This window comes from Heteronotia binoei, chromosome 12 (genome assembly GCF_032191835.1).
Source record: "Heteronotia binoei isolate CCM8104 ecotype False Entrance Well chromosome 12, APGP_CSIRO_Hbin_v1, whole genome shotgun sequence".
In the NCBI taxonomy this organism is placed as follows: domain Eukaryota; kingdom Metazoa; phylum Chordata; class Lepidosauria; order Squamata; family Gekkonidae; genus Heteronotia; species Heteronotia binoei.
The window spans coordinates 13,380,613-13,406,915 of record NC_083234.1 but is presented as its reverse complement, the minus strand read 5'-3'; the positions used below and the strand labels follow the sequence as shown (position 1 = coordinate 13,406,915).

Genomic DNA, 26,303 nt, shown 5'->3' with positions numbered 1-26,303 from the left:
ATTGTATTAAACTAGGTTAGAGTAGAAATACTTAAGTGCAGAAAATTAGCATCTGTAGTGCCGAACATCTGTCTATTACTGAATTTGGGTTTATTCACTCATTCAGAACAATGGAACCCCTCCAGGGCTGAAGAGGGGCATAGGATTTTTATCTCACAAAAGATGCTAATTTTCTGTTCCTAAGCATTTCTCCGTGGAGGGAAGGTAGCATGGCATAGCCTGATCTTGTCAGATCTCAGACTCTAAAACAGGGTCAGAACTTGGAAGGACCGCCAAGGAAGGCTCTTTGGAGGAAGGCAATGGCAGACCACCTCTGCTTCTCCCTGGCCTTGAAAGCCCCTTGCTGGGGTCACCATAAGCTGGAAGCTAAGCAGGGTGGGTACTTGGGAGACCACCAAGGAAGGCTCTGCAGGAAGGCAATGGCAGACCACCTCTGCTTCTCCCTGGCCTTGAAAGCCCCTTGCTGGGGTCACCATAAGCTGGAAGCTAAGCAGGGTGGGTACTTGGGAGACCACCAAGGAAGGCTCTGCAGGAAGGCAATGGCAGACCACCTCTGCTTCTCCCTGGCCTTGAAAGCCCCTTGCTGGGGTCACCATAAGCTGGAAGCTAAGCAGGGTGGGTACTTGGGAGACCACCAAGGAAGGCTCTGCAGGAAGGCAATGGCAAACCACCTCTGCTTCTCCCTGGCCTTGAAAGCCCCTTGCTGGGGTCAGCATAAGCTGGAAGCTAAGCAGGGTGGGTACTTGGGAGACCACCAAGGAAGGCTCTGCAGGAAGGCAATGGCAAACCACCTCTGCTTCTCCCTGGCCTTGAAAGCCCCTTGCTGGGGTCACCATAAGATGGAAGCTAAGCAGGGTGGGTACTTGGGAGACCACCAAGGAAGGCTCTGCAGGAAGGCAATGGCAGACCACCTCTGCTTCTCCCTGGCCTTGAAAGCCCCTTGCTGGGGTCACCATAAGATGGAAGCTAAGCAGGGTGGGTACTTGGGAGACCACCAAGGAAGGCTCTGCAGGAAGGCAATGGCAGACCACCTCTGCTTCTCCCTGGCCTTGAAAGCCCCTTGCTGGGGTCACCATAAGCTGGAAGCTAAGCAGGGTGGGTACTTGGGAGACCACCAAGGAAGGCTCTGCAGGAAGGCAATGGCAGACCACCTCTGCTTCTCCCTGGCCTTGAAAGCCCCTTGCTGGGGTCACCATAAGATGCAAGCTAAGCAGGGTGGGTACTTGGGAGACCACCAAGGAAGGCTCTGCAGGAAGGCAATGGCAGACCACCTCTGCTTCTCCCTGGCCTTGAAAGCCCCTTGCTGGGGTCACCATAAGATGCAAGCTAAGCAGGGTGGGTACTTGGGAGACCACCAAGGAAGGCTCTGCAGGAAGGCAATGGCAAACCACCTCTGCTTCTCCCTGGCCTTGAAAGCCCCTTGCTGGGGTCACCATAAGATGGAAGCTAAGCAGGGTGGGTACTTGGGAGACCACCAAGGAAGGCTCTGCAGGAAGGCAATGGCAGACCACCTCTGCTTCTCCCTGGCCTTGAAAGCCCCTTGCTGGGGTCACCATAAGATGCAAGCTAAGCAGGGTGGGTACTTGGGAGACCACCAAGGAAGGCTCTGCAGGAAGGCAATGGCAAACCACCTCTGCCTCTCCCTGGCCTTGAAAGCCCTTTGCTGGGGTCACCATAAGTGCCTGTGACTGGAAGCCACTTCACACACACAAGCAGCTTTCCTCTGCCCTAATCTAGCTGATTACAATGTGAATCTGCATCCTGATTGCCTTCTCTGCAGCACCTCTGGGATATAAGGACTCACAGATCTCCAATCCAACTAGTATCAGACGAAGGGAACTTCGACTCTCGAAAGCTTACACCCCGAAACTCTTGCTGGTCTCTAAGGGGCCACTCCGCCTCAAACTGAGAGCCTCAAACTGAGAGCCAGTTTGGTGTAGGGGTTAAGTGCGTGGACTCTTATCTGGGAGAACCGGGTTTGATTCCCCACTCCTCCACTTGCAGCTGCTGGAATGGCCTTGGGTCAGCCACAGCTTTCGTAGTTGTCCTTGAAAGGGCAGCTGCTGTGAGAGCCCTCTCAGCCCTACCTACTTCACAGGGTGTCTGTTGTGGGGGGGAGAGGCAAAGGAGACTGTAACCACTCTGAGATTGAGAGTATAGGGTGGGATATAAATCCAATATCATCTTCATCTTCTTCTATATTGATGTGTGTGCCTTTGGACATTTTCTCATTGCACATGTTTTAAAGCGTGTGTGTGTCGGGGGTGGGGGAACAGTGTTTCCTCCGAGCTGAGTCAGCACGAGCTAGCTCACAGTTTTTTAGCCTTTGGCTCGCACATTTCTGCCTTAACTCGGTAAAAATGCCCCCAGAGCAACCCAATTTCTGCAGTAGCTCACCACTTTCATGCCAGTTGCTCACAAAGTAGAATTTTTGCTCACAAGCCTCCACAGCTTAGAGGGAACATTGGTGGGGAATCAAAAGAACCCTCCCAAAGTCAGCTGGTACTCAATGCATAGCTCACGTGATAGCATTATTTTTCTTCTTAAATGATGGCAAGAGAATGAGAACAGGGGGGAAAGGAACAGTACAAAGAAACAGAAGGAGAAAGTTGGCGGAAATATCCAGTAGAAACATTAAGCTGATCCTACGTAACTCCAAACTGGCAGGACCACAGCCCAGATATGAAAATACTTAAGGCTTTTCCCTTTGCTCGCATACTGTGTGTAAACCCAGGCCCCATTTCACAGTCAGCGTCAAGTTCAGCTAGATTCACTCAGCAATTGTAACCTCAATCCAGTTCCCCCAGAACCTGTGAAGTTCCCAAGAACTTATTTGATGGGATTGTCAAGTGCGTGAACTGGGGAGAGGAACAGGAAGGAAGAAGTGTTTTCAGAAATCTGTGCAAGACGGCCTCAAACTGAGACAAGCTAATCAGAAACGCCTGTTTCCGCATTCAGGGTTCAGTTTCTGGCATACGATGGGAGCCCGCCGGTGGATGGTGATGCAGCGTTCATGGACCACTTTTGTCTGCATGCACCACGGAGGCCACTCAAACTGGTTTCCAACTCCCTTTAAGATGCCACCACGACCTGTGATCATGACTATTTCACAGAGAATGATCAAGAAAGTTATCGCACCATGAAGATAATGCCTATGATACCAGGGGTGGCCAAACTGTGGCTCTTTCACACACATTGTGTGGCTCTCAAAGCCCCCACCACCCTGCCTGCTGGTTTGGAGAAGGCATTTCTCTCTTTAAATCACTTCTTGAAGTGAAGCCAGCTGGTGACTTGGAGGATGCATTTAAAGTTAAAGTTGCTTTTTTTTCCACCTCTCCCTCCCTTACCCTCTATTTGGGGAGGGACGGTGGCTCAGTGGTAGAGCGTCTGCTTGGTAAGCGAAAGGTCCCAGGTTCAATCCCCGGCATCTCCAACTAAAAAGGGTCCAGGCAAGTAGGCATGAAAAACCTCAGCTTGAGACTCTGGAGAGCCGCTGCCAGTCTGAGTAGACAATTCTCACTTTAGGGAGGGATGGTGGCTCAGTGGTAGAGCATCTGTACTTGCTAAGCAGAAGATCCCAGGTTCAATCCCTGGCATCTCCAACTAAAAGGAGTCCAGGCAAGTAGGCATGAAAAACCTCAGCTTGAGACCCTGGAGAGCCGCTGCCAGTCTGAGTAGACAATTCTCACTTTAGGGAGGGATGGCGGCTCAGTGGTAGAGCATCTGCTTGCTAAGCAGAAGGTCCCAGGTTCAATCCCCGGCATCTCCAACTAAAAAGGGTCCAGGCAAATAGGCGTGAAAAACCTCAGCCTGAGACCCTGGAGAGCCATGAAGTGGGGCTGTGGCTCAGTGGTAGAGCATCTGCTCGGTAAGCAGAAGGTCCCAGGTTCAATCCCCAGCATCTCCAACTAACAAGGGTCCAGGCAATTAGGCATGAAAAACCTCAGTTTGAGATCCTGGAGAGCCGCTGCCATTCTGAGTAGACAATACTGACTTTGATGGACCCAGGGTCTGATTCAGTAGAAGGCAGCTTCATATGTTCATATTAAGGGAGGGACAGTGGCTCAGTGGTAGAGCATCTGCTTAGTAAGCAGAAGGTCCCAGGTTCAATCCCTGGCATCTCCAACTAAAAAGGATCCAGGCAAGTGGGCATGAAAAACCTCAGCTTGAGACCCTGGAGAGCCGTTGCCAGTCTGAATAGACAATATTGACTTTGATGGACCGAGGGTCTGATTCAGTAGAAGGCAGCTTCGTATGTTCATATATTTGCCTGCCTGCCCTCAAACGTCTGACATTTATGTCTTACGGCTCTCAAACTTCTGATGTTTATTTTATGTGGCTCTTACATTAAGCAAGTTTGGCCACCCCTGTAGTAAACACTTATCTTCTTCTGTTAGGCACGTTGACATGCACAGCAACAGGAATACTGAGTGCAAAAAGGGCAACCGTTAAATTCGATTCTGTGTTCCGGGGAACTGTAGAAAGGGCTTTAAAGAGGAGCAGGCCCTCTACCGCTGCACACATCAGGTTATTTCAGATATAGCATTTCTAAAGATGCAGCCAGGTAGACGGTGGAACATCCTTTTTACAACTGATTCTAGTTGCGCAAATGAAGATGTGAGAAAGTAGCCTGGAAGTTTTTTTGTTAAGGTGACTCTGTTGTGGATAATTTTGAGTGACATATGGTGCTTTTTGTCCTTGACTCACTCAACTTACTTCTGCACCTTTCTGCCAAACTCTGTTATTGTCATTTCCACCCAAATAACTTTCTTGTTTTCCCCCTTTGGGGAAGGTTGTGATACAAATCAACCTGACAAGAATTTAAAATGACAGTATATGTGAGTGCAGGGCGGAGGGGAAGGGCGCGGAGAAGAGTCTTTCACATCTAGCTTTCCCGCAACTGGGTAAACAGGGGTTTTTTTTTCCAGCAGAATGCCTCAGAACGATAGAAGACACAGTCAAACTTCTAAAAGTTCAATGATACCTTTCATAGGTGAACCCTGAGGCGTAGCTGGGACGTGCACTCCCATCCCGGGACCTCGGCGATACGGGAAGTTTTCAGGGCTGTATTTCTCACAGAGAACTTGCATGAAACTCCTCCCGCTGGGCTGATCCATGGTCCCTTCCTGGAATTCTACAGTTGCAGAAACAAAACAACAACAAAGAAGCTCGCGCCTGACATCCACACTAGGAAACATGAATAGGTGCCCAACCCACAATTAAAGTTCTGCTGTCAGTCTTGGAGAGCCAGTTTGGTGTCGTGGTTAAGTGTGCGGACTCTTATCTGGGAGAACCGGGTTCGATTCCCCACTCCTCCACTTGCACCCGCTGGCATGGCCTTGGGTCAGCCATAGCTCTGGCAGAGATTGTTCTTGCAAGGACAGCTGCTGTGAGAGCCCTCTCAGCCCCACCTACCTTACAGGATGTCTGTTGTGGGGGAGGAAGGTAAAGGAGATTGTGAGCCACTCTGAGACTCTTCGGAGTGGAGGGTGGGATATAAATCCAATATCTTCTTCTTCTTTCCCAGGCTTTCCGGCTCTTGGATGCAATGGCTCACGAATGTACTGCTAATGCTTCCTCAAAGCAAATGTCCCCGCATCTCTAGCAAGCTTCAAGAGGTCCTGAAGAACTCTCTGTCTGGGGCAGTGATGCTCTGTATTCTTGGTGCTTGGGAGGGGAAATTAAAGGACTTTGAGTGTCCTGGCCATACTGGTGGACCTCCTGATGGCACTTGGGTTCTTGGCCACTGTGTGACATAAGAGTGTTGGACTGGATGGGCCATTGGCCTGATCCAACATGGCTTCTCTTATGTTTTTAAGAAGAAGACGACTGCAGATGTATACCCCGCCCTTCTCTCTGAATCAGAGACTCAGAGTGGCTTACAATCTCCTATATCTTCTCCCCCCACAACAGACACCTTTCAAGGACAACTCCTACAAGAGCGATGGCTGACCCAAGGCCATTCCAGCAGCTGCGAGTGGAGGAGTGGGAGAATCAAACCTGGTTCTCCCAGATAAGAGTCCGCACACTTAACCACTCCACCAAACTGGCTCCAAACTACACCATGCTGAACACAGAGAGCCTCCACCAGTGCAAAACCATGTCCTTCTGGAGGGCAGCAGAGGACCTGCAATAATGGGTTTAAACTACAAGCGGAAAGGTACCAGTCGGCTATTAGGAAAATAATTTTTTTTACAGTCAAGAGTAGCTGAGCAGTGGAATTGGCTGCTTGGGGGGTGGTGAGCTCCCCTTTCCTAGCCATCTTTAAGCAGCAGCTGGATGAACACTTATTAGGGTGTTCTTGAGGACGATCCTGCATTGAACAGATGGGGAATTGCCCCTCACCCAATGCTGGTTCTCAAAGCACTTCCAAATTCACTGTGATTTTAAGACACAAAACCCTGTTCTTCTCCGTTAGGGACAAGCACTGCTTGGGAAACTTGGCTATGAAGCTCAACAGAAGCCTGTTGCTGGCTGCTGGCGTGACAATCCTCAGAAGAGGGTGTCTGTTCTGTCTCTGCAGGCGTTGCCGCTCAAGCCCTGTTGCTTTCCAGTTAGCCGCTCCTAGGGAAAGATTGCATTTTTGCAGGGCGCAAAACTGGATAGTTTGCTCACTCCACGCAACGGCACAACAAAATGACTTGCCCTTAACAGTGGCACACAAAGAACAGTGACAGAGTTCGTTTTCTTTTACATAATTTATATCCTGCCTTTCTGCCCTCAAAAGGGCCACCAAATTAAAGCATAAATAAAATCACATTGTAAAACCAAACAAAAACAACACACACACACACACACACAATTAGCATGCTCAACAATCCTTTCTCTCATGCACTCAAACTGGAGTGGAAGAGTTAAGTCCGGATCCAACGTTAATCCTAAAAGGGATAAGAAGTGTTTCATTTTATCAGAAACCTGGGAAAACAATGCAGCTAACAAAATCACAGGAGACCACAGTTGTGAATTAAACCAGCTGCGTGGAAATAAAGAGGCAAGACTGGAAGCCCTTGGGTCAAGTCTTAGATTAACTCTTGGGTGAAGTTTTAGATTAAACAAGGAACCAGATATCAAATATTGAGAGTCCAACTTTTTAAATGGCCTGAAAGCTTAAAAAAAATGAGTTTTTTTCCCCTTAGCACTGAATATCTGAGATTTGTGCATGTCTTAATAGCTGGACGAAGCGGATTTTTACTTTATGTGTCTCATCCATGCCACTTCGTTGAGCTTGTTTTTGAGCAAGTCAGCCTTCTTCCATCTGAGGCGGGCAAGGCAGTTGGCCCCCTACCTGGAGCGTCGCGACCTCGCAACAGTGATCCACGAAACGGTCACCTCAAGATTGGACTACTGTAATGCCCTCTACTTGGGGCTACCTTTGTGCCGGACCCGGAAATTGCAGCTGGTGCAGAACGCGGCAGCCAGGCTACTGTTAGGGCTCCCAAAATGGGAGCACATACGGCCAGGGCTGCGCGAACTGCACTGGTTACCAATTGTATACCGAGTCCAGTACAAAGTGTTGGTTATTACCTTTAAAGCCTTATATGGCCGAGGACCAGCCTACCTGAGGGACCGTCTCTCCCCATATGAACCCCAGAGGGCACTGAGATCAGTTGGAAAAAACAAAATGATTATCCCTGGACCGAGAGAAGTCAAGCTGCAAAACACCAGAGTGCGGGCCTTTTCAGCTGCGGCCCCGGTCCTATGGAATCAGCTCCCAGAGGAGGTGCGGGCCCTGCGGAATCTCGACCAATTCCGCAGGGCCTGCAAAACGGTCCTCTTTAAACAAGCGTATGCCGGCTGCTGAATTAGGACCTAGAGTAACCGTGTCTCAAGATTCTCGTCAGTATAGATACTTAAACTGGCAGGCACCAGCGTCAGAATATTATTATGCTGCCAGATTAATTTAACTCAAACTGTGAATTTTAAATTTTTTTAATTATTAACGGGTTTTTATAATGTTTAGATGTTTTTACTGTTAACTAAGTCTTATCTATTACCTATTGTTGTACATGTATAGATGTTGTTAGCCGCCCTGAGCCGCCTTGGCGGGGAGGGCGGGATACAAATAAAATTTATTATTATTATTATTATTATTATTGTTGTTGTTTTTGTGTGTTTGTGTTCTGAAAAATGAAGCAGACAAATCCACAAAAATCAGCGTGCCCCTTTCAATAACAGGATGTATTGTTCCAGGAGGGTTGATATGCAGTAGGAAAGCTAGTGACGAGACCAGTTAACACCACAGAGACCAACGTGACTTTCGGTGTATAAGCTTTCTTTTCGATAATTTTTTTTTTTATCGTTAGTATAAACTGAAATAGGGGTACAGAAAAGAAAAAAGGGGGGATTTTAACTATCATATTTATCAAGTTTTTTGTTCATCACAAGGACAAACAGCATCAAAGTAAATATAAAACATAAGCATTTAAGATACCTAATATCCAGTCATTTCGACATTCTCTGACAAAGGCAGCTTTGACTCATGAAAGCTTATACCCCCAAAAAACCCTTGCTAATCTCTAGGCTCCCTGACTCAAATCTAGGATGTACCGTGTACATCTGTGTGATCCCCAAACAAGCAATAGCAGGCTGCCTCCTGCATCCCAGTTGGAAAATGTCACTTACTGGTCTCTGCATCAGCACCTCCTAAGTCAACAGGTTTGAATCTCCGGAGAATCAGCTCAGCTCTTCCATCATTTCAGAGGAGAAACATCTTATTTCTGGGTGACTTGCTACAAAAGGAAGGAGAGGGAATGACTTCAGGAGGAAGATCGTACTTTAAGACAAAATGAGTAGTTTGAAGAAGAAGACGACTGCAGATTTATACCCCGCCTTTCTCTCTGAATCAGAGACTCAGTATAAGGCATACATTCATATAACGTCGCTACTCTGGAGTCTCCCTGGCCATACCATGGAATGTTCGGCCTTTTCGACTCCTTTTTTCCAATCTACCGCCCACTCATACCCTATATAGACCTTGCCCAAGCATTGACGGGAGTAAGGAGGAAAGAGACAATGCAACTGGTGGTGAGTTTCTGTTAGCACCCCTTACCATAGGGACAGAGATGAAAGTATCCCAAGGATCATCTAGTCCATCCCCTTGAATAATGCAGTAAATTCAGAGCTACCTTCCCTCCCTCCTCCAGTCACCCTGCTGTATGCCCAGTGGAAGGCACCCCCCCCCCAAAAAAAACCCTTTAGGATCCCTGGGCCAATCTCGCCTAGAGGAAAATTCCTTCCTGACTCCAGAGTGGCGATCGGTGTGTAAGAAAGGGTGTGTAAGAAAGGGCCGCAAGAACTAAGCACTGGCTAATCACTACCTGCTCCCATCACGATCTGCCTAAATTCTCAAAATCAGCATTGCTGTCGCATAGCCATCTAGCCTCTGCTTAAAACCTCCACAAGGAGAGCCTGCCACCTCCCGAGGAAGCCTGTCCCACTGGGGAACCGCTCTAACTGTCAGGAAGTTCTTCCTAACATCCAAACCCACCCCCTGTGCCACCTTTTCCACATCCTTTCACTAGCAACACCTGAGTCTCTACCTACAGCTTGCAACTTCTCACCACTTAAACCCCATGAGCCCACTGCCAAACCTCCAGAATCCTGTTTCGGGCAACAACGGCTGCTCCTCTGTCCAGTCAAGACTGCCAGCTTCAAGACCTCCTGTTCTGCAGATCAAGGGCCACTACACCTATCGGACACCTTTTCCCTTGGCTGCTGGGTGCAGATTAACCACATTCCACACGTGGTGATACACAACTGCTAATTACATGGAATCAAGGAGGGGCGGACGCTGAGGCACGCAGCATCTGTTGCTTGGCCAGCCAAGTCTTTGCCCTACTAAGGAACTGATTTCTAAGTCCAGGAAATAATGCCACAGTCTGTCTGGTGCGTAATTAGGTTGCTTCAACCCGCTTTTAATGGCAGGCCATGGCTAGTTTTATGCTTTAACGATGCTTTGCTCACTTCCCTACAGCCTAAATTCTTGTTTTCATCCTGGTTTGCAGGCACGAGATGTGGTTTAGATGATAATAAGCTATGGCCATCCATGAAAACGGAAGCCTTTTAATTCCACTGCAACACACGAGGAGAGGAAGCACGTTAGACCCAGGATCCCCCCAGGGATCATCCACACTGCGACAAACCGAAGGTGGTCATTACACCTGAATCTGCCGAGTTCACTTCAGCGCACGTTTGCGCAAACAAGGCAGAAGTAGTGCTGTAAAAATGAAAGAAAAAAAAAAAAGTTGTGCGGAAGAGTTATTAAACATGAAAGGATTATCGAGGTCAAACACCAACCACGGCTGCTGCGATTCACAAAGTCACACTGTATTGATCACCCGGCTTACTGAAGCAATTTTATCTGAAATACGCAGAAGATGAGACGCCTACACGCTGGGGACGGGTAACCTTTTTGAGTGTCATTTTCTCTCAGCTGAGAGGCAAAGTCAACTCAAAGCCACCTCTGCTCCGACATGCACGAAATAGACCGTTCGCGTCTTCAGCGAGGAGAAAAAACAAGCCCCTGCCCCAGGTAATCGGCAGCAAAGAATTGTTTGGTTTTTCCGATATGCAGCTTAACGCTATCTAGATTTTCTCGGCATTTGAAATCCATGTTCCTTCTCCAAAAAAGTCAAGGTTCAGCTAAGAGAAACGGAATGTTCTTAAGCAGATGGAAACCCGAGTTACTGGTCAGACATGTGCCTTTTGCTGAATCAAATGGACGCTGACCAGTAGGACACTGAGAAAGTGGATTCTTTAGACTTGAACACGCGTGAAGCTGCCTTTTACCAAGGGCTTTTTACATAGAGAGAGCCCAGCAGGAACTCATTTGCATGATAGGCCACACCCACTGACATCACCATTGTTCTGCGCAGGACTTTTGTGTAGAAAAAGCCCAACCGGAACTCATTTGCATAATAGGCCACACTCTCTGGCACCAAGCCAGCCAGAACTGTGTTCCTGTGCGTTCCTGTTTAAACCCACCCCCCCCCCCCCCGCTTATACCAAAACAGACCTTTGGTCCATCAAAGTCAGTATTATCTACTTGGTCTACTTAAACAGGCAGCAACTCTCTGGGCACGGACAACTTTAATAACTTCCTACTATCTGATTCAGGTGTTGAACCTGGGAACTTCTGCATGCCAAGCAGATGCCAGTTTGGTGTAGTGGTTAAGTGCACGGTCTCTTATCTGGGAGAACCGGGTTTGATTCCCCACTCTTCCACTTGCACCTGCTGGCATGGCCTTGGGTCAGCCATAGCTCTGGCAGAGGTTGTCCTTGAAAGGGCAGCTGCTGTGAGACCCCCTCAGCCCCACCCACCTCACAGGGTGTCTGTTGTGGGGGAGGAAGGTAAAGGAGATTGTGAGCCGCTCTGAGACTCTTCGGAGTGGAGGGCGGGATATAAATCCAATATCTTCATCTACCTCACAGGGTGTCTGTTGTGGATGGGGGGGGGGTGGAAGATAAAGGAGATTGTGAGCTGCTCTGAGACTCTTCGGAGTGGAGGGCGGGATATAAACCCAATATCTTCATCTCCCTCACAGGGTGTCTGTTGTGGGGGAGGAAGGGAAAGGAGATTGTGAGCAGCTCTGAGACTCTTCGGAGTGGAGGGCAGGATATAAATCCAATATCATCTTCTTCTTCTATCACTTCCTGGAGAACAGGTCTATCAGTGGCTACTAGCCGTGATGACTAAAGGGAATCTCCACATCCAGAGGCAGTCAACTTCTGAATCCCAGTGCCAGGAGATAACATCAGGGGAAGGTCTCTGCCTCTGTGCCCTGTTGCAGGCCATCCTGAAGATGTGGTTGGTCACTCTGTGAGACAGAATGTTGGATCAGATGGACCCTCATTGGTCTGATGCAGCAGGGCTCTTCTTATGTTCTTTTCAGGGGAAGGCCTTGGTCTCTATGCCCTGTTGTTGGCCATCCAGAGGAACTGGCTGGCCACACTGTGAGAGAGGATGTTGGACAAGATGGACCACTGGTCTGATCCAGAAAAGCTGATGTTCTTATCATGGGGAAGGCCTCTGCCTCTATGCCCTGTTGTAGGCCATCCAGAGAACGTGGTTGGCCACTCTGAGACAGGATGCTGGACCAGAAGAACCACAGGTCTGATCCAGCAAGGCTTTTCTTACATTCTCATGGGTGTTAGGTAGAGATCTTTCACATCACCTGCTACGTGATCCTATAATGGGAGATGGTGGGGATTGAACCTGGGACCATCTGCATCCCAAGCAAAGGATCTACCACTGAACCACAGATTCCTCCCTTCATAACACAAGAATATGCTCAGGGAAATGCTGTTTGCCACTTTGGATTCAGGCAGCAATTTTTCTCTAGGCAGATTTCCAGGGATCCTGGAGGGCTTTCTTCCCCTGCCATCTTCTGGATGTGGAGAAAGGGTCAGTGGGTGTGGGGTGGGGGGAGGTAGTTGTGAATTTCCTGCATTGTGCAGGGGGTAGATGAGATGAACCTGGAGGTCCCTTCCAACTCTGTAATTCTAATGTCTACCTTGTTGGGGCACCTCTCCCCAGACAGAGTCAGGTAATAGCTAGTTGGACACAGCTCGGGATGCCAGCATCCAGGTGGGAGCTGGGGAACTCTTGGAATTACAGTTCATCTCCAGGTTACAGAGATCCGTTCCCTTGGAGAAAAGGGATGTTTTAGAGCAGGAGTGTCAAACATGCGGCCCAGAGGTCAAATCAGGCCCCTGAGCAACTGCCTGTCATCTGCTTCCTTCTCCCTATCTCTTGCTTCCTTCTGCATAACAGCTTGCTTTGCAAGGCTTGCTCAATTGCACAGGAGCGACAGAGCAAAACCTCCCTTTTCTCCATTGGCTGAGGCTCCTCCCTTGGGGAGGAAGTGGGGGGAGGCAGAGCTTGTTTTTCCAGGCTCTCTCAATCACACAGCAGAGCTACTGAGCCAAGCCTCTCTTCCTTCTATTGGCTGAGGCTCCTCCCCCATCAATCCCCTGAGGAAGGAAGGAAAGAGCCAGAGCCTCTTTTGCCCAGTTCCCTGGATCCCATGGAAGAAATACAAAGAGAGCACCTTTAAAACCAACAAGTGCTAACGTTTTAAGCTATTTTTTTTAAAAAAACATTTAATTGTGCTTGTCTGTGTCCTTTATAAAGTTTATATCTCTGCTACTTAATCTTAAATAGGTACACACATGGCCTGGCCCCACATGGCCCAGCCCAACCCAACACGACTCGGCCCAACAAGGTCTTATTTATGTCAGATCTGGGCCTCATAACAAATGAGCTTGACACCCCTATTTTAGAGGGTGGACACTGAGGACCCTGTCTTCCCCAGGCTCCAGCCCCAAATCTCCAGGAGTTTCCTGACCTGCAGTTGGCAACCCCATCCCACTATTCTCCACCCGCAGCAAGGAGGAGACGTGCAACCCTAATGCAGACTGATCTGCAATTCCAACTCCAGCATAAACAGGGATGCTGATCAATGTTCCCTCTAAGCTGAGTCAGTGTGCGCTAGCTCACAGTTTCTTTAGCCTCTGGCTCACACCTTTTTTGTCTTGGCTCAGGAAAAATGGCCCCAGACCAAACGGATTTACGCAGCAGCTCACAACTTTAATGCCAGTAGCTCACAAAGTAGAATGTTTGCTCACAAGACTTCACAGTTCAGAGGGAGTATTGATATTGATGTGTCAAAAGCTGCTTGGAACCGTGGTTAGGGTACCGGACTAGGACCGCTGACAATTACAGTGTATGCCTAAGCAGAGCTGGTCCGGTCTCACTGAAACCAGTGGGTTTACATGAGAGTAACTCTGCAGAGGACTGACTGCACTGTCGGTTTCCAAACGTGCTTTGTAGCTCACTGCGTGACCTTGGCCCAGACACTGTCTCTCACCTACCTCTCACAGGGGTGTTGAAAAAAAAAAGAAGGAAAAGAGGAGATCGTAGAAGTGAAGAAGGGTGTAGTAAAAATAACCAAACTGTAATGCTGCAAGATGAAACGATGTGAGTGTTCGGCATGGTGGAAAATTTGCTAGTACTATATTTTTCCATGGAAAACTTTCCATCCTACTTACATAAATATAGTTTACAGGACAAATCGATTGTGTTAGACAGAACAGAAGTAGGATATAGGGCTGCCAGCCTCCAGGCGGGACCTGGAGATCTCCCACTTTTACAACTGACCTCCAATTGGCAGAGATCAGCTCCCCTGGAGAAAATGACGGAAGGAGCAAGCACCAAAGAACAATGTTATACACTGACTATACCAAATTTATATTCTGAATTTCCATACACGTATACAAGCAAATATACTCTTACTGCTTATACATACACAACTATATAATAGCCAGTGTTACAATTTACAGTCACCACAAGCCCGGATCCCAAAGTAAATACTGTCTCTTTAAATCACCATGTGAGCTGCTATGTATAAACAGCAAGAGTCTATCTGGTTGTATACGTATATGGAAACTCAGAATATGAATTTGGTATTGCGTATAACATTGTTCCTTCGGTGCTGGCTCCTTCAGTCATATATACCAGGGGTGGCCAACGGTAGCTCTCCGGATTTTTTTTTTGCCTACAACTCCCATCAGCCCCAGCCATCAGCCATGGGGCAAAAAAACATCTGGAGAGCTACCATTGGCCACCGCTGATATATACCCCGAAGCCTGTATACTGCAGCCCCTGGAGAAATCTGTTGGAATTAGACGTGAGCAAACGGAATTGGATAGATGTTGGAAATGTAAGAAACATGAAGGTTCTTTTTATCATATGTGGTGGACTTGTGGAAAAGCGAAAAAGTTTTGGCTGATGATACAACAAGAAATATCCAAAATTTTGGGATATGATTTTAAGAAAGTTGCAGAGACTTTTCTGTTGGGATTACAAATGGAAAAATTTCCAAAAGAAGATAGAACTCTAATTTGGTACTTGCTCTCAGCTGCTAGGACATTGTATGCGCAGTTGTGGAAACAAGAAAAAATACCAGAGAAATGGGATTGGATTGTGAAAGTTTTATCGTGGAGTGAGATGCACAAACTAGCAAGAACATTAAGAGACTATGATTTGGAAGTGTTTAAAAAGGAGTGGAAGAAATTTAGAGGATATATAGAGAAAGAGTGGAATGTAAAAAGACATTGGGCAATTTTTTAACAATGAGTATGAAAAAGGGGAGAGAAAATTTGAGAAATTGAACTTTGATTGACTAAGAGTACCTTTATAAGTGAATTTAAATATATAACTTCGGCGGGAGTCTAGTAACGTTGGGAGGGGGGATTAGAAAACATCATATGGGTTAGAGATAGTAATGATATAAACAGATGCTGTTACCATATGTTATTAATAAATTGTTTTAACCAAAAAAGAGAAAACGGCTGTTTTGAAGAGTGGACTATGGCATTGGACCATGCTGAAGCCCCTCCCCTCCACAAACCCCACCCTCTCCTAGCTCCACCCCTAAAGTCTCCAGGTATTTTCCGACACAAACCGACGACCCTAGATGTGAAGCATTAATGAACCCCAAGGCTAGCATATGCTCTGGGGCTGGTATACAGTGTATTTGCCTTTTTTGTGTGGGTGCTATTGTTTATTTAAATTGGAACGGAAAGGTTTGTATTTTCCCAGAAACCCACATCACTGTAATCAACAAACATTTTACTTTGGAAAGCCAGCATGATGTAGCGGTTAAAGCGTCAGGCCCGGAGCTGGGAAACCTAGGTTCGAATCCCCACTCTTGCCATGGAAGCCAGCTGGGTGACCTCGAACCAGCCATACGCTCTCAGCCTAACCTACTTCACAGGGTTGTTGTGAGGATGAAATGGAAGAAAGGAGAACTCACTGAAAATGTCAAGACAGTGTGCATTTGCAATAAAAAAGGCCAACGCCACGCTGGGAATTATTAGGAAGGGAATTGAAAACAAATCAGCCAGTATCATAATGCCCCTGTATAAATCGATGGTGCGGTCTCATTTGGAGTACTGTGTGCAGTTCTGGTCGCCGCACCTCAAAAAGGATATTATAGCATTGGAGAAATTCCAGAAAAGGGCAACTAGAATGATTAAAGGGCTGGAACACTTTCCCTATGAAGAAAGGTTGAAACGCTTGGGACTCTTTAGCTTGGAGAAACGTCGACTGCGGGGTGACATGATAGAGGTTTACAAGATAATGCATGGGATGGAGAAAGTAGAGAAAGAAGCACTTTTCTCCCTTTCTCACAATACAAGAACTTGTGGGCATTCGATGAAATTGCTGAGCAGACAGGTTAAAACGGATAAAAGGAAGTCCTTCTTCACCCAAAGGGTGATTAACATGTGGAATTCACTGCCACAGGAGGTGGTGGGGGCCACAAGTATAGCCACCTTCAAGAGGGGTTTAGATAAAAATATGGAGCACAGGTCCATCAGTGGCTATTAGCCACAGTGTATGTGTGTATATAAAATTTTTTGCCACTGTGTGACACAGAGTGTTGGACTGGATGGGCCGTTGGCCTGATCCAACATGGCTTCTCTTATGTTCTTATGAGAATGATGTGAGCCACTTTGAGCCCTGCTTAGGGTTGTCCACTCTGGGTTGGGAAATACCAGGAGATTTTGAGGGGTGGAGCCTAAGGGGGGGTGGGATATGGGAAAGGGAGGGACTTCAGCGTGGTACAATGCCATAGAATTTACCTTCCAAAGTGGCTATTTTCTCCAGGTGAACTGATCTCTGTTGTAATAGCGGGAGATCTCCAGCCACTACCTGGAGGTTGTGCAATCCGCAAAGAGAATCACGCCAATTAAAGGCAGAGAAATCCGAAGCACAAGGCTCTCCGCGAAAACCAGCCTCCGCACAACCCACAAACTCACCAAACAATTCAACAGATACAAAAGCATGTAATAGTTGATGGTAGACCATACAATTAGTCCTTAGCAAAATAGGGAATGTGTTCACCAAGAATCAATCCAATTGGATTGATTCAATTGGATTGATTCTTGGTGAATACGTTCCCTATTTGGTGTAGTGGTTAAGTGTGCGGACTCTTATCTGGGAGAACCGGGTTTGATTCCCCACTCCTCCACTTGCACCTGCTAGCATGGCCTTGGGTCAGCCATCGCTCTGGCAGAGGTTGTCCTTGAAAGGGCAGCTGCTGTGAGAGCCCTCTCCAGCCCCACCCACCTCACAGGGTGTCTGTTGTGGGGGAGGAAGGTAAAGGAGATCGTGAGTCGCTCTGAGACTCTTCGGAGTGGAGGGCGGGATATAAATCCAATATCTTCTTCTTCTTCATCATCATCTTCTTCTTCTTCTACATGCTTTTGTATCTGTTGAATTGTTTGGTGAGTTTGTGGGTTGTACGGAGGCTGGTTTTCGCGGAAAGCCTTTTGCTTTGGATTTCTCTGACTACCTGGAGGTTAGCAACCCTAGCCCCACTGGCGGAGAAAGGCAGGAGATGGATGAAGAAGAGGAATTGCAGATTTATACCCCACTCTTCTCCCTGAATCAGAGACTCAGAGCAGCTTACAATCTCCCATATCGTCTCCCCCTACAACAGACACCCTGTGAGGTGGGTGGGGCTGAGAGAGCTCTCAGAGCAGCTGCCCTTTCAAGGACAACCTCTGCCAGAGCTATGGCTGACCCAAGGCCATTCCAGCAGGTGCAAGTGGAGGAGTGGGGAATCAAACCCGGTTCTCCCAGATAAGAGTCCGCACACTTAACCACTACACCAAACTGGTCATCTACAATCCTAGATATTGGAAACTGACGAGAACAATAGAGTGCTCCAGGTGGGTAGCTGTGTTGGTCTGAACCAACAGAATAAAGTCAGAGTCCAGTCACAGCTTTAAGACCAACAAAGTTTTATTCAAGGTATGAACTTTCATGCGCAAGCACACTTCTACAGATAAAGTTAAATGGAAGAAACGTTTTCTTCCATTTCATTTAGAAGCGTGCTTGCACATGAAAGCTGATCCCTTGAATTAAACTTTGTTAGCCTTAAAGCTGCTGCTGGACTCGTAACTTTAACAACAGAGCGTGTATATGTTATGCCAGCCGCTTGAACAGTCCAGCTAACCCTGAGCTTATCAGAATTTGAAAGCTCAGCAGGGCTGGCCACGGTTAGCGCTTGGACGGGAGACAACCAAGGAGCATCAAGGTTGCTGTGCAGACGAAGGCAACAGCAAATCACCTCTGCTTGTCTCTTGCCTCGGCAACCCTACGTGGGCTTGCTGTTGAGTCACTTGCAACTCCCCCCCCCCCTTGTGCAAACACCAGCCGTTTCCGACTCTGGGGTGACATCGCGTCACATGATAGTAGAGAGGACGCCCAACCTCGCTGAACATATTGAAATTAATACTAGCACCAAAACGGTTTTGAATTGTTTTAAACTATTTAATTGTTATTATTAACTCCATTGTCAAAACTCCAATGTTTAGTCATTGTTTTACTGTTTTAGTCTTGACTCTTGTGAGCCACCCTGAGCCTGCTTTGGTGGGATATAAATCCAATGAATGAATAAACAAACAAACAAATGTTTTCGCAGCAGACTTTTTACAGGGTGGTTTGCCACTGCCTTCCCCAGTCATCTACACTTTCCACCCCCCAGCAAGCTGGGTACTCATTTTACCGACCTCGGAAGGCTGAGTCAACCTTGAGCTGGCTACCTGAACCCAGCTTCCGCTGGGATCAAACTCAGGTCTCGAGCAAAGAGTTCAGACTGCAGTGTTGCAGCTTTACCACTTTTTTTTGAGGGGTGGAGTCTAAGGGGGGGGGTGCTCTTACTTGCAATTTGGTGACACTTAATTATTACACATGTGTTCCGGAGTCCTAGAAACTGTTTCTAGGACGCTGAGGGACAGTGGCTCAGTGGTAGAGCATCTGCTTGGTAAGCAGAAGGTCCCAGGTTCAATCCCTGGCATCTCCAAAAAAGGGTCCAGGCAAATAGGTGTGAAAAACCTCAGCTTGAGACCCTGGAGAGCCGCTGCCAGTCTGAGAAGACAATACTGACTTTGATGGACCAAAGGTCTGATTCAGTATAAGGCAGCTTCATATGTTCATATGTTTGGCCCCAGGGATGATGGGTTCAAGGGCAATGACTAATTTGCACCAAGGAAACTGATTCTTAAATTCCAGCCAATAAACACAGCCCCAGTTACAGGAACGGCTGCTGCTAACTTCAGCACTTTTGAGGATGAATGAGATAAAGACTTGGCACCTGTCCCGAACTCAGCAAGTCACAGGTTTGGCCAAGGATACCCATACATAATACAGATCCAGAAGGCTCCAAGATTCCACGAGATGAAGCAATACAGTTTGGAAACACCCAACAGGAAGTTGAAACTCAGGACAGAGTCCAACACCAATTGCTCACTGATTGCTCCCTTCCTCAGCAACTTATCCTGCTCTGCGTTAAGCGCTTAATTTTGTGACAACACCTGAGCGTCAGGTAAACAATACATTAGGCAGCATTTAATTTCGCAATTAACTAAGGCAGCACAAGGATGATGGAAGCATACGGAAAACACAATTTCTTTATCCAGCGGCTGCTTCAAAGAGCAAGCAGCCTTCACGGAGTATTTTTTGGCAAAGCGTCCATCTTGAGTGACCGAAAGAAAACAGGATTGCTTTCAGACATCATGTGAAACTGGGATGCACACAAACTGTGGCTGGACAACATTCCAGAACTTTGCTCACTCTCGTGCGGTGCAAAACGAAGAAACAAACTCCAGTGATGTAAGAATACAGGCATGGAGTTAACCAGGTTTGTGGGTTAAGCAGAGTCAAACCATGGTTTAGAATGCCAATTTCAAGCGAAAGCAGGAGAGAAGTCATTCCGGCTAGCCCGTGTGCATCTATGTTCATACATCACTGGAGACCAGAGTTTGCTTTAAACCAGGGTTCCTTCGCCCACAAAAAGATAGGCTTGTGTCATCTTGGGAAATAATCAGCAGGCCCATTCTTGCACAGCCTTTTCCTTATGAAGAAAGGACTAGTCTTCCCAATGTGACCGGAAAGAACTGCTGACCCAACTATACATCTCTGCTAGGTTTAACTCAAGAAATATCTGGGGACTTCGAGGGTGGAGCCGGAAGCAAGGGTGTGACAAGCACAACTGAACCCTGAACGGAGTTCTGGCCATCGCATTTAAAGGGACCGCACACCTTTTAAATGCCTTCGCTCTATTTGCAAATAATGAAGGATAGGGGGGGCACCTTATTTTGGGGCTCACAGCACTGGACCCTCTGGCCCAATCTTTTTAAAACTTGGAGGGTGTATTGAGGAGAGGCATTGTATGCTATGCTGAAATTTTGGTGCCTCTAACTCAACAAACAGCCCCCCCTAGAGCCCCAGATACCCACAGATCAATTCTCCATTATACCTGTTGGGAATCAGTCTCCATGGGGTACAATGGACATTTCCCTCCCCGTTTCTAATAACCCTGAAGTGAGGGGAGGGCCTCCAAACTGGGGGATCCCCTGCCCCCACCTGGGGATTGAGAACCCTAACTACCCTACCCTTCTTCCAAAAGGCATAGGGAGGCATATATGTCTCAATATTTCATCCCCACGGTAATGTTGTGATTATAGGAGGAGGGGGAGGAAAGAGAGAAAGACCAGCCCAAGGTCACCCAAAGGGTTTTACAAAAGAGTGGGAATTGGAATCTGAGTCTTCCAGATCCTAGCCCAACATTGTAACCACAACACCAGACTCCCGCTTTCAAATTCTCTTGATCTAGGAAAAAGGAAAGGTCCCCTGTGCAAGCACCAGGCGTTTCCGACTCTGGGGTGACGTTGCTTTCACAACGTTTTCACGGTAGACTTTTTATGGGGTGGTTTGCCATTGCCTTCCCCAGTCTTTTACACTTCCCCCCCAGCAAGCTGGGTACTCATTTTACTGACCTCGGAAGGATGGAAGGCTGAGTCAACCTCGGGCTTTCGCTGGGATAGAACTCAGGTCGTGAGCAGAGAGTTCAGATCACAATACTGCAGCTTTACCACTCTGCGCCACGGGGCCGCTGACTCTTGATCTAAGCACTGTACTATTAACTACAGTTATGCTCAAAGCAGGCAGCTTCATATTTGTGTATGTTAGGAACCATCAAGTCGCTTCTGACTGTGAATTAATGACCTTCAAAACATCCTGTGAATTAATGACCTTCAAAACATCCTATCCTCTACAGCAGGGGTGGCCAACGGTAGCGCTCCAGGTGTTTTTTTTTTGCCTACAACTCCCATCAGCCCCAGGCAGCATGGCCAATGGCTGGGGCTGATGGGAGTTGTAGGCAAAAAGCATCAGGAGAGCTACTGGTTGGCCACCCCCGCTCTACAGTCTTGCTTGGGTCCTTCATGCCGGGTTGTCTTCTTTCCGGCTGCCTTCAACTTTTCCCAGAATGATTTTCCAGTGACTTTGTTTCGACTAAACAAGCCCCTTATAGCAAACAATACTTTCTTGACTCTGTGATGGAATCATAACGACAACAGTGTAATTGATTGCTACCAAAGCCAAGGGGAGAGGAACACAGACACAAGCGATGATCAATACCTACAGACTGGGGCTTTGTGGCCTTTTTATCTTGCCAGTAATGCACCATGGTTTTAAAGCTAGTGCCTTGTTTCTGAAATGTTGTTACACTGCACCTAGGAAACGCAAGTCCAGCTCAGCCAGAGAAACACAGTATACAGCCTTGGGCAAATCATGATCTTTCAGCCTCAGTTCCCCCTTAGCTAAAAGGGGGACTAGAGCCCACCCTGGCAGGGCTACTGTGAACTAACAGGCAAGCAACAAAGGACAGGCATAATGGGTATGTTTTGCTAGGCACGGAGGTTAAAAGTGCTACGCGCAACTGTCAATTGAGAAGCCTTGGGCCTAAAAATAACCTGGTTAGAATTATAGAGGAACCATAGAGTTGGAAGGGACATCCAGTCCAACCCCCTGCACAATGCAGGAAACTCACAATTATCTCCCCCTAAATTCACAGGATCCTCATTGCTGTCAGATGGCCATTTAGCCTCTGCTGAAAAACCTCCAAGGAAGGAGAGTCCAGTGGCTTGTGCCAATGAAATACTCAGAAGAGCTCAATTCTTCCTCTTTAGTCAAACCCACCTACTATGGGAAAGGTGCTGACGGGGGGGGTGCAACTATGACACAGTCAACTCATGTATTCTTGGACTACACAGACTTGTGTAAAACATGCATTTCTAGCAAGCGCCAGAACACTGGCTTCCACCCGCACTGCTTTAAAAACGTTATTTAAACAAATACTGTCTGAATGGTACGCATCTTGTGTCCTCAGGGACATTTGGTCTCTAGCACTGAATGCCAGTGAGCTGTCCTCATGCTAAGGACTGCAAGACTGGATGTGACCTCCTCATGCTAAGGACTGCAAGACTGGATATGACCTCCAAGTTCCAGACAGCTCATCAGCCCTCTGAGTTCCAGACAGCTCATCAGCCCATTTCCAAGAGCAGCCAGCCAGATACCTCCAGAAAAGCCCTCAAAGTAGGAGCGTGAAGGCAAAGAAACTTCCTTTGCTGCTTGTCTGCCGCATCTGGAACCCAGAGGTCAATTGCCTTTGTATGGGGAGGCTCTACTTGGTGGCTGTAGCTAAGGCAGCACACTTTAATACACACATGAACCTGCCTTGTACTGAATCAATCCTTTGGTGTTTCAAGGTCAGCTTTATCTACTCAGACTGCCAATGGCTCTCCAGCATCTGAGGCAGATGCCTTCCACAGCATAAGAACGTAAGAGAAGCCATGTTGGATCAGGCCAATGGTCCATCTACTGTGTCACACAGTAGCCATAAAAACCAAGTGCCACCAGGAGGTCCACCAGTGGGGCTAGAAGCCCTCCCACTGTGCCCCCCTCCAAGCACCAAGAATACAGAGCATCACTGCCCCAGACAGAGTGTTCCATCTATAAGAGCATAAGAGAAGCCATGCTGAATCAGGCCAATGGTCCATCTACTGTGTCACACAGTAGTCATAAAAACCAAGTGCCATCAGGAGGTCCACCAGTGGGGCTAGAAGCCCTCCCACTGTGCCCCCCCTCCAAGCACCAAGAATACAGAGCATCACTGCCCCAGACAGAGAGTTCCAACAATATGCTGTGGCATCTATTGCCTGGTTCTTTTCTAGAGATGCTGGGGATCTTCAAAGGCTCTTCCAGTGAGCCACAGTGCTCTGCATACTAGGCAATGAGTCCCAGTGAATTCTGACTTGCTGAGTAAGAGTTGCTCAGGACTGGGCTGGAAGCAGAGTTGTCAAGTCCCTTCTGGCCACCGGCAGGCGATGGGGGAAGTCGGGCTGCCAGATTCAGGCTGGGAAACTCCTAGAGATTTCGGGATGGAGCCTAGGGAGAAGCTCAGGGGGGCACAATATCATAGAGTCCATCCTCCAAAGGAGCCATTTTCTTCAGAGGAACCAATCTCTGTAGTCTGGAGATGAGGGGTAATTGTAAGGTCCCACCTGGAGGCTGGCATCCCTAGCTGGAAGACAGCTTAGCTCCTTAAAAGTCTGTCACCAATCCTTCTAAAGATGTAGGCTGCAGCTGTCCTGTCTCAAAGAATGCCCCTCGCCTTTCAACCAGCATGGCGTAGTGCTTGACTAGGATCTGGGAGACTCAGGTTCAAATCCCTGTGCGTTGCCATGGAAGCCTGCAGGGTGACCTTGGGCCAGTCATACACTCACAGCCTAACCTATTTCAAGGGCCTGTTGTGAGGATAAAACAACAACAAGAAGATGATGATGATATTGGATTTATACCCTGACCTCCACTACAAATCTCAGAGTGGCTCACAATCTCCTTTATCTACCTCCCCAACAGACACCCTGTGAGGTAGGTGGGGCTGAGAGGGCTCTCACAGCAGCTGCCCTTTCAAGGACAACCTCTGCCAGAGCTATGGCTGACCCAAGGCCATGCTAGCAGGTGCAAGTGGAGGAGTGGGGAATCAAACCCGGTTCTCCCAGATAAAAGTCCGCGCACTTAACCGCTACACTAAACTGGCTCTCGCCAGTTTGAGGAGAGAAGAATGATGTAAGCTGCTCTGGGTTCCCAAAAGGAAGGATACAAATAAACTCAATAAATAAGTAGACAAAACAAACCCCTCCCCCTTCCGTTGCTATGCCTCTTCAAGTTAACCCCTGCCACTCCATACTGGACCATCAACTTCCTGCCAGGGCCCCCCCGTGACCCTGCCTGATTCCTGGGGGCCTGGTCTTCCATTCCCCTGCCTTCCCTGTGCTTGACCCTTCACGGCTTCTTTCCCTTCCTCTTCACATTAAGCATCCCCAATGTATGGACCTGAAGCAGCCTAACCTGTTCTCCTCCTCTTCTTCTGTGGAAATCACTAGTATAGTGCAGTGGTCAAGAGTGTCAGACTAGTACCCGGAAGAGCCAGGTTAAAATCCCCACTTGTGCCATGGAAGCTCGCGAGCTCATCTTGGGCCAGCCACAATCTCTCAGCCTAACCTACCTCACAGGGCTGTTGTCATTGTGAGGCTCAAATTTATGCTCTTATAAATATTTATGTTCTTATCAAATTTATGTTCTTATAAATATGAAGCAGAGGTCCATCAGTGGCTATTAGCCGCAGTGTGTGTGTGTATATTAGCCACTGTGTGACACAGAGTGTTGGACTGGATGGGCCACTGGCCTGATCCAACATGGCTTCTCTTATGTTCTTATGATCTCTGTAGCCAGGAGATGAGCTGCTATTCAGGGGGATTCCCAAGTCCCACCTGGAGGCTGGCATCCTTATGATGCTTTTGGAAGCTCGCAGGCCCATCTTGGGCCAGACACTCTCTCTCAGCCTAACCTACCTCACAGGACTGTTGTTGTGAGGCTCAAACGAAGGAGAGAAGCACGTTTTACACCTAGAGTTGCCAGATCCAGATTAGGAAACTCCTGGAAATTTGGTGGTAGAGCCAGGGGAAGACAGGGACCTCAGTGGGGCACAATGCCAGAAAGCCCACTCTTCCAAAGCATCCAGGGAAACTGATCTCTGTAGCCTGGAGATGAGCTGCAATTCCAGGGGATCCCCAGGTTCCACCTGGAAGCTGGCATCCCTACGCCGCCTTGGGTCCCCATCAGGGAGAAAGCCAAGCTGCAAATGAATGAGACAAACGGAGAAACCAGGCGCTGCACTCCCTTCATTCAAGCCCTGGTGTTTGTATACAAGAGTGGAGCATCCTCCGCCTCACCCCTGGACGCTTCTGCCTGGGGCCTAAAGCCCCCCAGCTCCTCCTCCTCCACTCCCCGGCAGCGCCTGCCCTCCTGCCTCAGCCTCCCGCGGCCCCTCCGAACTTCTCACCGGACCCTCCGTTGGGGCTCCCCGTCCGGCCGCCGCGTCCTACGCTGACCCGGAAGTAGTCTGTAAAGAAGGTTGGTGGAGGAGGGGGAAAAAAAGAAGCGAGGAAAGGAAGCGGGGGGGAGAGAAAAAGCCAAACATCACGTGACTTCCCCAGCAAGCCCGGTCACGTGGAGACGAGGGGCGGGGAGGGGGGGAAAGAGGCGCGTGGTTACCATGGAGACCGGGGAGGCTTAGCCGCCGCTGCGAGGCCCGGCGCGGCTTTTCGGCGCTGCTTTTCTTTTGGGCGTGTGTTGTTTTCCCGGCAGCCCTTGCGGCTGACGGTCTCTTTCCCGCCTTCTCGACTCTCTCTCTCGCGCGCGGCCCTGCGGCTCTGAGGGACGGTCGATGAGGCGGTGGCGGCGCTTTGTGATGCCTCCTCAGGCCGGGGAGACGGCTGGAGGGAGACGGAGAGGCGCGTCAGGGAGGAGGGAGAGAGGCCTGTAAACCAAGGCGGGCGTCCTTCTTTAAGAAGGCGAAGGCCCAAACATGGGGAGACCTTTTAGCGCAATTACTGTTACACATAAATGATATAAGAGCATCAGAAGAGTCCTGCTGGATCAGACCAGTGAAGGTCCATCTGGTCCAGCATCCTGGCTCACGCAGTGGCCAACCGGTTCCTCTGAAGGCTCACAACAGGACTGAGAGGCCAAAATTTTCACAAGAACATAAGAGTCCTGCTGGATCAGACCAGTGAAAATGCATCTAGTCCATCATCCTGTCTCACACAGTGGCCAACCAGTTCCTCTGAAGGCTCACAACAGGACTGAGAGGCCAAAATTTTCACAAGAACATAAGAGTCCTGCTGGATCAGACCAGTGAAAATGCATCTAGTCCATCATCCTGTCTCACACAGTGGCCAACCAGTTCCTCTGAAGGCTCACAACAGGACTGAGAGGCCAAAATTTTCACAAGAACATAAGAGTCCTGCTGGATCAGACCAGTGAAAATGCATCTAGTCCATCATCCTGTCTCACACAGTGGCCAACCAGTTCCTCTGAAGGCTCA

General features: G+C 48.4%; 1 protein-coding gene and 2 non-coding genes across 3 annotated transcripts in view; 2 read left to right on the top strand and 1 right to left on the bottom strand.

Moving 5' to 3' along the window:
* The window catches only part of TECTA (tectorin alpha), a 232,242-nt gene extending 206,702 nt beyond the window's left edge, over window positions 1–25,540 (bottom strand). Inside the window, 3 exon segments of the mRNA XM_060251812.1 lie at window positions 4,985–5,134; window positions 8,623–8,729; window positions 25,472–25,540. Coding sequence (XP_060107795.1) covers window positions 4,985–5,117 — 133 coding nt within the window. The 5' untranslated portion in view covers window positions 5,118–5,134; window positions 8,623–8,729; window positions 25,472–25,540.
* Window positions 3,704–3,769, top strand: TRNAS-GCU (transfer RNA serine (anticodon GCU)). The gene has a single exon. It is a non-coding gene; the product is annotated as a tRNA-Ser (tRNA).
* On the top strand, window positions 4,055–4,125 carry TRNAT-AGU (transfer RNA threonine (anticodon AGU)). The gene has a single exon. It is a non-coding gene; the product is annotated as a tRNA-Thr (tRNA).
* Window positions 25,541–26,303: the final 763 nt, after the last annotated feature.